General features: G+C 47.6%; 1 protein-coding gene and 1 pseudogene across 1 annotated transcript; both read right to left on the bottom strand.

Moving 5' to 3' along the window:
* Window positions 1-5,445: 5,445 nt before the first annotated feature.
* On the bottom strand, window positions 5,446-6,917 carry KCNE5 (potassium voltage-gated channel subfamily E regulatory subunit 5). The gene has a single exon (XM_077887676.1). The coding sequence runs from the start codon at window positions 6,748-6,750 to the stop codon at window positions 6,334-6,336; it is 417 nt and encodes a 138-aa protein (XP_077743802.1). The 5' UTR covers window positions 6,751-6,917; the 3' UTR covers window positions 5,446-6,333.
* An 853-nt stretch (window positions 6,918-7,770) lies between these two features.
* On the bottom strand, window positions 7,771-8,800 carry LOC144307717 (N-acetyl-D-glucosamine kinase pseudogene; annotated as a pseudogene).
* Between the last annotated feature and the right edge of the window lie 7,075 nt (window positions 8,801-15,875).

Genomic DNA, 15,875 nt, shown 5'->3' with positions numbered 1-15,875 from the left:
AGCCAAAGTGCTGTTCTTGAGCTTACCACAATGGTGGGACCACCAGACTACCCATCTCAGATTTGGGAATCTAGGACAAACCCTTCCGCCTTCACACCTCTCACCCTCATTGTCGTCCAAAAGCCACCATTGAAGATGCACTGCTCCCCTTTGTTGTGGCAACTTGGAGGCAGTCAGCTGCCTCAAAATGAAGCTGAACATCACTTTCACAGCCACCAGCTGCCAGAAATTCATTAAGGTAGACGAGAAACACACACTTCGTACTTTTGATGAGAAGTGTATGGCCGCAGAAGTTGCTGCTGACACTCTGAGTGAGGAATGGAAGGGTTATATGGTCCTAAACAGTGGTGGCAATGCCAAACAAGGCTTCTCCAGGAAGTAGGGCGTCCTAACCCCTGACCATGTCCACCCACTACTGGGTAAGGAGCATTCCTGCTACAGACCAAAGAGGATTAGAAGAAGAAGGCACAAATCCATGGGGGGTTGCTTTGTGGATGCCAACCTCAGTGCTCTCAACTTCGTTCTTATAAGAATAAAAGGAAGAGGAAAAGGATATTCCTGGACTCACTGATACTGCTGTGCCCCATTGCCAGGGCACCCCCCAAAATCTCACAGAATCCACAAACTCTTCAATATAAAGATGGTGTCTGCCAGCATATTGTGAGAAAGCCCCAGAGCAAAGAAGGCAAGAAGCCTAGGGCCAAAGTGCCTACCACTCCACATCTTGGTACTCCACATGTACTATAACACAAACATCAGTGTACTACTCTGAAGAAACAGTGTCCCAAGCAAAATAAGGAAGAGGCCACAGAATATATTATACTTTTGGCCAAGAGAATGAAAGAGGCCAAAGTAAAACAGCCAAAACCAGATTGCCAAGAGATAGAGGCTGTCCTCTCTGAGAGTTTCTCCCTCGGAGCCTGAGTCCCGTCCAAATGGAGGATTCCTAAGAGTAACAAATTGATAAGATCAGACATCCAAAAGGATGACTATTAGGGTCATCACTGGGATGAAGAGCGGATTAGATGTAAGTGAATAAGACCAACAGCCCCTGGCAGCAGGGAAGGAACAGTTCTAGAAGATTGGGACTGAGAGTGATGGTAAAGCTTGGAACAGGAAAAAAAAAATGTGAGATAAATACTGATCCCATAGTTCTGCCAAGGGCTGGTCCTGACCACAGTGCCCCCAAAGGAGTGGCCCCATGAGAGCAGGAGCGAAATTAACATGCCCCTTTTCTCTATTTTCTCTTCCAGGCCTGCTGGAGGTGCAACCCCTGCTAGGTCATCATGAGATCCTAAAAGAGCCAAGGAGAAGGTCCCCTGTTTCTTCAGGGACCTGACATGTTTTCAGGAATGGACATCTTGTGGGTCAGGTATGAGGGAATTCAGCGAATTTGTACAGAAATCCAGTCTTCTGTGACCGCCCTAGTCCTCAGCAGGGTTGCAAGAGCATCTGACAGTAAGAGGAGGATGTGGCTTGAGGATCTGTGGGAAGCACAGTATACCCTTCCCCTGACCACCAGCCCCAACACACCCAAACCTTTCAAGAGAGCACTCTTTCCAGATTGCATTGAAATCCACAACTAGAGAGTCTTCCCTTGAGTTTCACCTTTACGTTGTCCTCAATGATCTCCTATAAAATGTGAACACCCCTGCAGGGGGTGTCATGTGAAGCAATGATTAAGCCCTGTTGCTCGATACAAAGTCATTTAGGTGCTTGCCTTTTCTCTGACTTAAGAAAAAAAGCACCATTGCACAAAAACTCGAAGGTACTTAATGCTACTGAATATTGTACACTTTGAAAGACGGCTAAGGTAAATTTTACCTTCTGTATTTTTTTGTTTTTTTTTTAAGATTTTATTTATTTATTCATGAGAGACAGAGAGGCAGAGACATAGAGGGAGAAGAGGCTCCCTGTGGGGATCCTGATGTGGGACTTGATCCCAGGACCCCGGGATCACAACCTGAGCCGAAGGCAGATGCTCAACCACTGAGCCACTCAGGCGTCCTTACCTTCTGTATGTTTTACCGTAATTAAAAACAAAAACAAAAAGAAAGACGTATCTGAGGTATCCCTCTGTCTGTTCTGAGCAAATTCTCCTCAGACTAAGAGGCTCAAACCACAGCTTTTTCCAAGACCCTGCCCTCCCTCAGAACATAGCTGATGAGGGACTGGCAGGGTCACCTAGTACCAAAGTGGGCAAAATTCAGTGTCTTGGTACTTCCTGTGTCCTGCAACACAAACACTAGAATATTACTCTGAAGAAACAGTGTACTAAGAAAAATGAGGAAGAACCTGCAGAATATGCTAAGCTTTTGGCCAAGAGAAATAGGCCAAAGACAAATGCCAGGGACAGGTGGCCAAAAGAGAGGCTGTATTCTCTGAGAGCTTGGTACTCCACATGTCCTATGCTCGAAGATCCAGCACAGAAGGAAGAATCACTTTAATCACACTAATTGTCTTCCTGGGCTGGCCGTAGGGTGTGTTAAGTAACAACAGGGGCTCTAAAAGTGACTTCTCATCTGGCTTCTTCTCCCAAAGCCATTTTGATAGGTAATTCGTTCACCGAGGGTTGGCTACTGATCCTTGGTGGTCCTCAGTAATGCTCCCTTACCTTCACAGAACATTCTAAAATTTTAGATTGCTCTTCCTCCTACCTCCCTCATGAAGCCTATGATTCCTTCTCTTTATTCTCTTCTGCCCTCTCTCAATCCTTGACCTACGTCTTCAAAGTCTAGATTCCAGTCCTGGTGGAACTCTGAAAGTACAGCATTATTGTATTTTTTTTAAAGAGGTCACCGTGGGCTTATGGGTAGAGGGGATGAGTAGGATGGTGAGATGGTTACCCACAGACTCATAGTCATCCAAGAATCTGAGGATGGTGGAGATGGGCTCAGAAACCTGGGAGCTAGAGGCCAAGTCCCTACAATCCTCTTCTCTGAACAATAATAGCAGACTCTAAAGAGTGGAGAATTTTCTATGCCTCCTGCCGCCCACCTTCCACCACCCAAAGGCACTCCCCCACGAAGGAAAAAGGAAAATACAAGTCTTAACACCTTATGCTTCTTAGAGCTGCTATACTTCTAGCTTTTCCCCATGCATTGTCTTACTTGATCCTTAAATCCCCACAGCTGTGGAGACAGGCCCGGTGAGGTTAGGCAGTTTGTTCTGAGAAACAAAGCAGGCTAATTGGCAAAGCCAGGGCTGGACCCTGGCTTTCCTAGTTCTAGTTCTGCGCTCTTCATCACACCACAGTGCATTTGCTTTAGCTGTCGGGCAAGATTATTTGGAAATCAGCCCGGAGCCTTTTCTCTTTGTTGATACAAATCATGTGCAGATCTTTGGTTTCTAAAAGAGATGGCAAATTGAAAAGGAGAAGGTGGTAACTCCAAACAAATGAAAGACCCCATTTATAGCCCTCTAGAAAAGTGAACAATAATAACATAATAATAATAATAATAATAATAATAATAATAATAACATAATGCACAGCATTATGTCCATAATGGAAGAAAAGTTTCCATTAATTCTTGCACTGTTGATGCGTGCTTCCAGACACTGGAACTCAAAACATCTCCTGATTGTGCTCTGTTGGAAGCCTCAAATTACAATTAAGGAAGCATGGGTCTCTTTCTTCCTTATTATTGAGCAAAGAGATTCGACCTGATCTAAAACAGGATCTGCTTACACAGAAGGGAGAAATAGACAGCCGGGTAGGTGGGGAAAAAAGAATCACTCCAACTTATTAGAATCAAGTTCAGGAGAAGAAAAAAAAAAAAAAGTTCAGGAGAAGGCTAACATTTCCCCCAATTTGTACAGTTAGTTAGCTCCTGCTACTCAGAAATATATTATCAAAACCACCAAACCCCTGGTTTTCCTTTCTTCTCTCTTTTGCTGACCACAATATGACTACTTCAGTGCTGTTGACAACCCCCACTGGCTGGTAGAGTGTCCTGGCTTCTGGGAGACGTCATTCATTATCTGGGAAACAGTCGTAATCCTGAATGTATTTAGAAAAAGTGACTGGCCAGTAAAGTAAACCGCTTTCCCCAGGCCAGGTCACTGTTCTCACTGGAAGAGCTCTGTGGCTCCTCTTGCTACATGTTCTTCATAGGTACCCTAATCATCATTAAAAGGTTAAAATATTTTTAAAAGCAGAAATAATAGTTTTGCGGTGGGATTTGTTTTCCCACAGCTGGTGCATTAATGTTGCCTATGGGCATTGGCTGGAAGCAGCTTCCTTTATGTATATTTGGCAATGTGTTTTTCTAATGTCTATGAAAAACGATACCAATGTGTCAACACCTACCCAGTGATTATGCTCACTATCAGAACAACCTTGTGTCCCCATTTATGCCAGATAAATGAGGGACATTGCTGTACCTGAATCCCAGGGTAAGGACTGTTTCCCCCACATGCCCCTGACATGGCTGGGTATCTGTGCCCTCCCTCCACATCCCATTCAGGCCTCCCTGCCTGGCCCTGAGGTAGCTTTCACAGCGTTCCCTTTCTTCCAGTCATTGTCTTGGACTGCTGCCCAATCCCTGGCCCCCACCTGCCTTAAGGCTGAAACTAAAACTGGAGATCAGCCAATGGGGCAAGGCCAGTTGATCCTCAAGAAGTGGGTCCTGGGAATGAAAGGAAGTTCATTTAACTTATCAACAGCTCCAGTAAAATACTAGATGGGCCAGAAGGTCAAAACCAACGCCTTGAATGAGGCTCAGATATTATCAGCTCATTTAAGTGCCTCATAATATGTTTGCCTTGCTGTCACAGAAATCAGCTGCATTTAAGCAAGTTGGCTTAATGCTAAGAGGCGATTTTTATGTGTGTTTGATGAAGCCCAAACAGCCACTATCAGGAATAAGTATTTAAGCCCTAAGCAGGCAAGTTCTGATGACCTTCTTGAGACAAGGAGAATAAATGAATAAACATGCATCTGTCACTTTACCCATTGCTGGTTAAGACTGCTCAGTTGAAGCATCGTCCCTCTGACTTAAGATATACTGTATTTGTTGGCTTTTCTCTTTTAGTAAGCTACATGTTGGAGACTTACAAAGGTGGTTTCTAAAAATTAACTTTGATAATGGCTAATAGTGATGGGTATGAGAGGTCTTTAAAAGTATATCCTGAAGAACTGCTTTAGTGGGAAATCCTCACTTAGCATCATGATATTTCAAGGTGCTTCCAAATCAAAGAAAAAAAAAGTAGTTATAAAGCAGTTCCAACTTTTGAAACCCTTGGAAAAACAACCCATTTAGCTGTATCAACTGTTTCTTCCAGTTCCAATTCCACTCACCTCTACTGTATTGGAATTGAATATACAAATATAAATACCACAACCACACAACCCTCAAATCTAGACATTTCCAAAAGCAAAAAGGATTCCTTTTCTACATAGTCCTGGGTCTCAAGGCTAAGATCTTTGAGAGAAGAGTCTTAGGCTATTGCTTAAACAACTTTTATTACCTGTGAGATTACCCAGGTTACAGAGGAAGGGAACATCTGAGCCACCTGTTCCATACATGAAGCAGACAGCTGCCATAACAACTGAATTGACCTGCGGGGGGGGGGGGGGTGGGCGTCATTTTGAGGTACTGAGGTGATACACCTAGCGATTGTTACCCACTCCGGAAGATGGCAAAGCTGCTAAAAATCAGGCAAGTTACCTTTGGGATGACAACTGGATGCAAGAAAGCCATACAGTTGGGGTCATAGGCTTTCCCCTGCCCTTGGAATTTCCCTCCCCCTTCAGTCCTCATTAAGTCCATTGTAGCCCACCAAAGGGTCCTAATGTCCTGCTAGCTCCCTGCTGCAAGAGGGAGGGGAAAGATGTCTGAGGTCTCTTCTTGTCTCTGTCTCGGTCCCTAAGGCAACAAGAAACTGGAGCTGCTGGGGCCTGCCTGGCAGGATGGCCCGCCCGTTGGCTCGGCAGAGTGAGCAGTCCCGGCAGCCTCCGGAGCAGAGTTCTGATGGACTTCACTGCTTCACCTCAATGCCAAGGGCTGGACTTGTGCGATTCAGTTCCCAGGCGGCTGGAGCGTGGTGTCAGGGCTGTCTGAAGAGAGCAGAGGCAGTTTAGTGCAGTTGGCTGTGTGGGGTGGGAGCAGAGGCCTCGGTTGGAGGGAGAGGCAGGAGAGGAGGGAGAACGCGGTCTGGGGTGGGTAGGGTGGTGCTTCTTCCAGGGCCTGCCAGACAGGGTCTGCGGGCCCTCTCGTCGTCGTCTGGGCCTCAGGTGAGGCGGCTCCTGGAAGGGGAGAGAAGGAGCAGGCCGCTGGGGGACCGTGGGGAGCCGAGGGGGGCGCGCGCAAGCAAGCAAGCGGAGCGGCGGTCCTAGACCCCCTCGGCGGTGCCCGGAGCCGGAGTGGGCGGCGGCCCGAGGGCTAGCGGGTGGCGGCCCTCCGCGGGCGAGCCAGCTGCGGTCTCGGCGTCGGCGGCGGCCCACTCGTGCACCGCACAGGCCTGGGCGGGCTCGTCCTTGACGTCGACGAGATTGCGGGAGCGGGTATAGGCCAGGATGAGGCCTCCGGCCAGGCAGGCGTAGAAGATCATGATGAGCAGAATGTAAAGATAGGCGTCGTCGCCCTTGGCACTGGTGGCCTCGCGGCCCACGAACGGGTCACGCACGACCCCCATTCCCATGCTCGGGCCGGGGCCAGCGCCCAGGCCGCTGGCGTTGCCCCGATGGTGCAGCTCAAGCAGCAGGCGGCTGAGGAGAGTGCGTAGCCGCTGGCTCTCGCTGCAGTTCATGGCTGTCGGGGAATGGCACGGTGGCTCCAGGACGCTGCTGACCTTTCCCCCGGGGGCGCAGGGAAGCAGGCGAGAGAGAGAGACAGAGAAAGGGAGAGAGAGGCGGCGGCGGCACCTGGCTTCTGGGCGGGCAGTGGCTGGGGGCACTGGCAGCGCGGGCCTCCTTATCCCCTCACCCCCGCCCTCCTCCCCTTCCCCACCACGCCCCCTCCGGCCTGAGGCCGCCTCTTCCCAGGCTCCCGCTGTCTCGGCGCTCTGGGGAAAGGGGACAGCTGGTAGGGGGGGAGGAGAGGGGGACCAGGGAGGGGGTGAGGCCCGCGGAGGGGCGGAGGGGCGGGGGCTCGGAATGTGCGAGGCCCTGGGCGACAGAGGCTGGTGTAGCAGCGCGCTGGGGCCAAGCCTGGACCCTGGGCTGCAGAAGAGAATTCCTTCCGAGTTCTGGCCACCTGCCCAGCGGGCCGGCTTTGACTTTGGTGCAAAGACAGCCTCTGGCCCCCCAAGGCCAGTCCTGCCCCGGGGTGCTGCCAGCGCTGCCGCAGAATGGGCAGCCGAGGCCATGTTCCTCCGATGTCTGATGGCAGTGGCTCCGGTAGCCACGGGCCCTGGCCTATCTTTCCAGCCTTATCTCCTTCCCCACCCCTGCACCAAAGCAGAGCATTTCAGATGCTCAGGACAAATCTGGTGACTGAAGCGCAGTACAACTCCCTGGTCTCCCAGAAGGGCTTCTGACAATAAACCAGCCTCCTTGGAGGTCCCCCTGCCCTGCCCTCCTATCCATTTGTAGATAGGCCTACCCACTTTAGCAGGGGGATTGTACCATCCATGGCATGAGCCTGTTTCCCTCTGGGAAGCCATCTTCCCAGAAATGAAACCAGGCTCGTCCATTAAACGGGAAACGGGCATTAAAAAGGCCCTTTGGGGGCACCTGAGTGGCTCTGTTGGTTAAGCCTCTGCCTTCAACTCAGGTCATGATCCCAGGGTTCTGTTTTTGTTTTTGTTTTTTTGTTTGTTTGTTGTAGATAAAGTGCATTTATTTTCTTTTATATGTGTTTTCCATTTTTAAAAAAAAAGGAGAAGGAAAAAAAGCCTCCTCCTTTCCAGCACCCAGTGTCCAATGGGTTTGGAGACGTGGAGCCAGGGCCAGGCCCTAGGAGAAGGTGTGGGAGTAGAAGGCAACGGCATTGGCAGTGTAGTCCATGGGGAGGAGGTGCCCGATGTGTCTGGCCCCGAGGCTGGCCCCACCCAGGGCAGATGAGTGTTGCAGCTTCATCAGGGTGAAGCTGGAGAAGGAGTTCTAGGCCTGGATCTCTCGGCCCTGGGTCAGTGCCAGAAGGAAACCTTCCCTCAGCAGCTCCCAGCTCTTCCACACAGAGCCCACACACAGGATAGGGAGGCCCAGCTCCCCCTGGAACAAGACCGGGTCAATCTCTCGCAGCACTGCTGCCACGTGCCTGCCCAGCATCTCCCCAGCCTTCCTGAAGATAAACCGGCAAAGGGGATCTCCCTGCTGAGCACCTTCTGCAATTTTCTGGCAAAACCCAGCAAAGCGGCATTTATCAAAGTCCCTATACAGGTGGGTGAGGATTCCTAGCCAATCTGGCACCTGGAAATAGTTGAACATCGCCTGTTTGATGTAGCCAATGTCATGAGGAGCTGCCTCTAGGTTGTCGATAGAGTCGAACACTATTTTCACTGCTTGGTGTGCAATCCAGTAGGCTGAGCCCTCATCCCCCATCATGTGGCCCCAGCCACCACAGCCACTCTCAGAGCCATCAGGGTTGATGAGCCTGCAGTTGGAGCCTGTCCCAGAGATGAGCACGATCCCACCATCCTGCGTAGCTGTGGCGATGGAGCCAGCGGCGTCAGTGGTGATTAAGTAGTTTTCACTCAGGTTGGGAAACCGGTCCCTCAGCTCCTCTGTCAGGATCCTCAATGCGTCCTCCTGTATCCCACCACTCAGGGACAGGCCCAAGCTTCGTAGAGGGACCAGAGGATCCAACCCAGGCTCAGCTCGGAGCCTGCTTCTCCCTGTCATCCCTGCTTATGGTCTCTCTCACTATCTCTGTCTCTGTATCTGTCTCTCTCAAATAAATACATAAACAAGCAAACAAACAAACTTTTTGAAAAAGGCCCTTTGTGACAGTCTCTAGATATCTTGGGATCTGAAAAGTTTGAGTTCTAGAGAACATGTGCACCGATCACCTCCACATCCCATTAGGCTAGCGCCCAGCCCCATGCCTCTCCAGGGCTTCATAATAGGTCTAGGCCCTGCTGGCTGGTTGTGGGGCAGCCATTTTTCCCCCATTGGGAATCTTCTTTGAGGGGAAAATAAGACACTGCGACAAAGATCAGACCACAGTATGTTAAATCACAATCAGCCTGGGCTTCACAAAGGAACTGTGCTCAAAGGGCTGATTTTTAGACAATGAATAGAAAAAAAAACATGAGGCCATGGTTGCCAAGTGATAATAGAAGGAATGAAAAAAAAAAAAAGAGGATAGGGCTTTATGCACCCTTGAGACTCAAGCTGCCTTTTTGAGACCCTTTCGTCCAACTGCCATTCAGTGTACAGGTGCCATGAGATAAAAAAAAAGAGGGTTTTGGGGTGCCTATCTCCCTGCTGCCCCTTCAGGGAATGCAGCCTTCTGTGTGTTGGGGTGAGGTTGGAACCCCAGGGCACTATACCCAGAGTCTCAAACAAAGCCTTGCAACTTCTACACAGGTCTCAGAGACACTCCATATGGCCCTGACCACTGAATCCCTCCCAACCACCTTGCCTCAATGTCCTCACCTTAGTGGGGCTCAGGGAAGAATCACTAAAGTGACTTAGCATGAAGAATGCCAGAGAACACAGCTAGAAAATTCTTGAAACAAGATCAACCTAAGGATAGGACTAAAAAGCTAAAAGGCTCCTCTTATCATGCTCCAGAAATCTCTAGCGTCTAGGGGTAGGGAGTGAGGGAGAATCCCTTTCACTGTCACATAAAAGTAATCATTTAAATTCCTATTGTACTTTGAACAGCCTTATGAGCTCAGAGGATTCTTTCCATTTTCAGAAGAGGAAACTAGTTCAAGTAGTTAAGTAGCGGAACTAGAATGATGAAGTTTGACCTTGTTCATCAGAGTCCTAACACGTTACTCTTGTCACATGGATGGTATCCACGAGCTGCCTCCATTTCTCCACACCTCCCTTCCCTGGAACCTTCTAGAATCCAGCACATTTGCCAAACCACTCTCTGTAAATTCACCAATGACCTCCTGACCAAATTCAAGGGTCTCTGCTCAGTTTTCATCTCTGACCTCAAGGATGAATTTGATACCATCAACCACACACTCCTTCCTGTAACTGTCCTACTCTTGGCTCTCATGGCATTGCATTCTCAAGTTTCTCTTCTTATCTCTCTGACCCATCATTCTCTGTCTCCTTTGCTGGCTCCTCTTCTTTCCTCCTCTGTTAACTGTTGGAATCCCTGAAGACTCAGTCCTCAGCTATTCTCTCTTAATATCCATTTCCTTGGAAAGTGTCTCCTTACATGGCTTTGAGGACCAACAGGCATATATTTAGCCAAATTTGAATCTCTATCTCTGATTCTTTGTCACATCCACCTGCTCCTTCCTTTCTGGTTTGGCCACAAACTTAATCCAAACTCTCTTTACCTCAGGTCAAATATGCAAACGTTTGGCAGAGTCTCCTGGCAGATCTCCCTGCCTATAACCCAATCCACCCTGATTTGGGTAGAGTACAGATCTTCCTCAACTTAAAATGGGGTTATGGGGCAGCCCAGGTGGCTCAGCGATTTAGTGCCGCCTTCGGCCCAGGGCCTGATCCTGAAGACCTGAGATTGAGTCCCACGTCAGGCTCCCTGCATGGAGCCTGCTTCTCCCTCTGCCTGTGTCTCTGCCTCTCTCTCTCTTTGTCTCTCATGAATAAATAAATAAAAATCTAAATAAATAAATAAATATAAAATAAAATAAAATCGGGTTATGCCCCGATAAACCCACCATAAGTTAAAAATTTCTTAAATCATGGGCACCTGGGTGGCTCAGTTGGTTGGGCTTCTGCCTTTGGCTTGAGTCATGGTCCCGAGATTGAGCCGCATGCCAGGCTCCCTGCTCAGCAAGGAGCCTGCTTCTCCCTCGCCCCCTACTTGCTGCTCCCTCTGCTTGTGTGCTCTGTCTCTCTTGCTCGCTCTTGCTCTCGCTCTCTCTGTCAAATAAATAAAAAGCAAATATTTTAATTAAAAAATGCACTTAATACACCTGACCTGCATCGCAGCTTAGCCTAGCCTATTTTAGACATGCTCAAAACTCTTCCATTAGCCTACAGTTGGGCAAAACCATCTAACACAAAGCCTATTCCATAACAAAGTGTCAGAGGTCTCACGTAACTTACTGAATACTGTACTGAAAACAGAATGGCTGTAAGCCTATCAGTTATTTATGAGAACAAATCGTAGCATATATAGCCAGCATGGGAAAAGATCCAAATTCAAAGAAAATTTTGAAGTACAGTTTCTAAGAATGTGTACCACTTTCACACTCTTGTAAAGTCAAATAATTATTAGTCAAGCCATCCTAAGTTGGAGACCCTCTGTAACTCTCTTCCAACACCACTTCCACCAATTCACCTCTATGTTGAAAAACCCAGAATCGCTCCCTGTTGCTTCTTTAACGAAGTCTCATCTTCTTTGGTGGGCCTGAAGTCCTCACCATTGATGGACACCATCTCCTCCCCTTGAATTTGAAAAACAGCTTTTGGGGTACCTGGGTGGCTCAGTCAGTTGAGAATCTGCCTTCAGCTCAGGTCATGATCCCAGAGTCCTGGGATTGAGCCCCACACTGGGCTCTCTGCTCAGCAGGGAGCCTGCTTCTCCCTCTTCCTCTACTTGTTGCTCCTCCTGCTTCTACTCACTTGTGCTCTCTCTCTCTGTCAAATAAATGAATAAAATATTTTTTAAAAACAGATTTTTCCCGGAGTCCTCTCCAATACACTGTGCCTTCCACCTTCCTCAAAATCCACTGACTGGAGGAAGCCTTGCTTGATACCCCTGTTGATGGTCTCAGAGTCTTTACAATGCAACCTTCCTGGTGGTGCCTTAACTCTGACTCCAGCACTCAGCAGAGAAAATTTGGAAAATGGAAAAAAGGCCAAGAAAAAAATTACCAATAGCATGCACACCTGCTGCAAACAGGCGCACACATGCATTACACCCCCTTACACACATCATTGTTTTGTAACCTATCTTTTCACTCAATCACATCTTGTGAATTTTTCCTATGTCAATTACATTTTAATAACATCATTTTCTTGTCTGCACAGTATTTTAGACCACAGATCTACCATTATATATTTAAGTTAGCTCTTATTGTAAGATTTCTGGTTCTTCCCAGGTTTTTGCTATTCAAAATAATGTTTCTTTTTTTAAAAGATTTTATTTATTTATTCATAAGAAACAGAGAGACAAAGAGGTAGAGACACAAGCAGAGGGAGAAGCAGGCTCCATGCAGGGAGCCCAACGTGGGACTCGATCCCAGGTCTCCAGGATCACGCCCTGGGCCGAAGGTAGTGCTAAACCGCTGAGCTACCCAGGCTGCCCCTCAAAATAATGTTTCTATGAATACACACAAAGCTAATTCTAATTCCATTAAATGAAGTAATTGCTAGAAAGAGCACACATTACTCATTTACAGAAGACTGGCATGGGGAGCAGGAGATGTGTGAAAGGGGGTGGAATTAGGAATGAAGACTAGTCATAAAATTTTAAAAGGCCCAACCCTTGGCAAAAAAACAACAGGTGTGTGTGTGGGGGACTCTGGCTTTGTTTTTACTTAAGGGGCTGCTGGGTATCCCTTCAAATCCTAGTCTGAGGCCAGCCCCGAATGGCTGAGATGCCAACCCCATTTCCCCACCACACTTAATGAAACTGCAAATCCCTCAGACAAGGATTGGATCTCATTCCTCCCACCCTTCCATCCCCTCCTAAATCTGCCCTGTACCTGTCAAATAATCATCTGTTTCTCCATCGTCACTTATTACCTGGAGGGTTATCAAGTGTGTCAATAAAGGGAAGTCATTTATAATATTGTATTTAGACTTTCACAAAGTCTTGGAAAAGATTCTGTTCCATGCCAACTTTGTTTTAAAAGTACAATTGAGGTGCCATGTGCTAGGAAATACTTTTGCCATTCCTTGAGACTGTGTGTGCTTCCTGCCAATAGCGCAGCTCCATGGAAGTTGGTTGAATTGAACCTGAGTTGAATTTGGCTGGTGGCCAAAGGACAGGCACAGATGCTAAGCACTGTTAGAGTCCAGAAGGCTGGCAGACCCACAATGGGCTCCAAGAAAGGGCAAGAGAGAAAGCTTCTTCATACACAAAGTATAGACCAAGAAAGAATCATTCATTCATTCACTCATTCGACAAATATCTATTGCATGTTCCACTGGGTAGAGGGCACCATGCTGAGTCCTACAGACATGAAGGTGAATGAGTCACATTGGCGAACTGTCTGGGGCTTCATAACTGTAGCAGCCACTCCATAAACTGCAAGAAAGCAGGGAGCATGAGGATCTGGAGTGGACTGAGTAGTGGGCATGAAGTCTAGCCAGAGTTCTGGCTTGGAAAGAATTCGGACTTGGGACATGCTTTAAACACTAGAGTCCGAAGCCTTGTTTGAAAAAGGAAGACCGCAGGTGGTCTGAACTCACTGTCGTGGCAATGTGCCCTACCCACTCCCGGCAGCACCATCTCGATTCTGTGGCTCACCACCAGCTGCCACAGCAGGTCTATGCTCAAAAGAGGGAGGAGAATAAATGAGAAATCTCCTGGGTCCCACCAGGGCTTCTCAGTTGTTCTATAGGAATATGTGCAGTACTTGGAGGGGGTTGGGTGGAGACTGGAGTTTGATAAAGGTCACAATATTTGTGGGTTGGAACGGACCCGAGGGGCTTCAGGTATCTACTTTAGAGACTTTGGGGCATCTTGGTGGGCTCATGCTGCAGCCATCCTATATCCAAGCCACAAACTGGAGCATCAGATACAGTGACCTGGTCTCATGTATTGAATGCTTAACATGCACTGGGCAGATTCCATTATAGTCACTAACTGTACAGCAACCCTACGAGTTGGGTAGGGGTGATGTCAAAAATATTTAATGGCTGTAGTAGGTCTTGGGCACTGATCACTCAGAATAGGCAACCAATTGGAATAGATGCTGGCCATAAACAACCAGTTTAGCCTTGCAGAGCCACAACATTATGGAGCCAAGAAGTAAGAAAGGAGCACAAACTAAATGGCTTCCTCTTTCCCATCTGCTGGGAAAGAGGAGGATCTCATCTCCTCTCACCCTGGATCATTCTGCACCTCTCTCCTCCCCAGGGGTGCATCCATTTGTTCTCTCTGCCCATTGCAGGTACACAAGAAGCTCCCTTGGCTGTTAATCCTTCTAAAGCAATGAAATCTGTTGCAGCTGCCCCACTCTCCCAGCAGTTTTCCAAGGATATCGCTCGTTGGCTTAAAATTCTTGAATGGGCCCCACTGGATTGCCAAATTATCACCCTAGGGCAGCCTCCAAGACTCTCTGTTGCTCTGGCTTGAAAAGGCCTTCCAGTCCTATTTGCAGCAATAATTATTCACATGTCTTTCATGCCAGGCACTTGTCCTTTTTAAATTATTATCTTTTTGCTGAGATACAACTGATTTACAACATCATGTCAGTGTAAGATATACAGTGTGTGGGTTTGATACATGCATACGTTGTAATGTGATGACCCTCACAGTGGTAGCTAACACCTGAACCACTTGACCCATGTATCTCCTCCTCCTCTTCTTCTTCTTCTTCTTCTCCCTCTCCTTCTCCTTCTCCTTCTCCTTCTCCTTCTCCTTCTCCTTCTCCTTCTTCTTCTTCTTCTTCTTCTTCTTCTTCTTCTTCTTCTTCTTCTTCTTTCTTCTTCTTCCTCCTCTTCCTCTTCCTCTTCTCCTCCTCCTCCTTCTCCTTCCTCTTCCTCTTCTTCCTCTTCTTCTTCTTTCTTCTTCTTCTTTTTGGTGGTGAGAACAATTATGACATTTTCCCACCAGATGAAATTTCACTCTCCTTAGCATCCCCAGTGTAGGATAACAGTGACATATGTGCTTGTCAGATGGTCCCTGCAGTCCTTTTGAGGACAGGTGCTGTGTTCCTCCTCCTTGAATCCCTCACCTAGTATGGTGCAGTGGCTGCCAAATCATAGGCGCTCAGGAAATATTTACCTAGGTTTGAGGTCTGCCTTCCTCCAATGAGGGCTCTTTTGTAATGCTTGAAAGAAAAATTCACTTCATGCAGGATGCCAAACTTAGTGGTTATAGTTTTTCCAGAAAGGAAACTTCATTGTGCAAAATTTCAAACACACAGCAAAGTGGGAAGAATTTTCCAGTGGATACCTTGTCACTTACTATCCATCACTAATGGTTTCCCATCTGGGCTTTATCTACCGGTTCCCTAGCCATCTCTCCACCTGTCTGTCTATCCATTGTCTTTCCTCCCTTTGAAGTTGCCAACTGCTAAGCATTTTCCACATGCCTACCCTTAACTTGAATTCAGTATTTGCTTAAGATTGTTTTCCTTTCGAGGTAAAATACGCATACAATGACATGTGCAAGCATTAACTGTACATTTGCTGGGCTTTGGCAAATGTGACTGTGTAACTTAACCACTGGCTAAGATAATAGAACCTTATCACCACTCAAGAAAGCTTCCTCTTGTCCCTTCCCAGAGATAATCACTCTTCTGATCCGCAACCGCCCCCCCCCCATTGGTTCGTTTTGCCTGCTACAGAACTTCACATAAATGGAAACATACAGCATAAATTCTTTTGTATAAGACTTCTTTTACTCGGCCTGATGTTTTCAAGGATCATCTATGTCATTGCATACATCAGCGGTTTGCTCCTTCTGATTGCTGAGGAGCACTCCATTGGGTAGTGATCATAGTACAGTTTGATTATCCATTATCCATCCTCCTAATGATGGACACTTGAGATGTTTCTGGTTTCTGGCCATTAAAAGTAAAGCTATGGGGCGCTGGGCTGGCTCAGTTGGCAGAGCGTGCAATTTTTGATCTTGGGGTTGTGAATTTGAGCACTCATGCTG

This window comes from Canis aureus, chromosome X, assembly GCF_053574225.1.
Source record: "Canis aureus isolate CA01 chromosome X, VMU_Caureus_v.1.0, whole genome shotgun sequence".
NCBI classification, from domain to species: Eukaryota; Metazoa; Chordata; class Mammalia; order Carnivora; family Canidae; genus Canis; species Canis aureus.
This window is presented reverse-complemented; position numbering and strand designations above follow the sequence as displayed.

Excerpts from the sequence above, each read along its gene's own strand:
- KCNE5 (XM_077887676.1), bottom strand. The coding sequence starts at position 6,750 with ATGAACTGCAGCGAGAGCCAGCGGCTACGCACTCTCCTCAGCCGCCTG.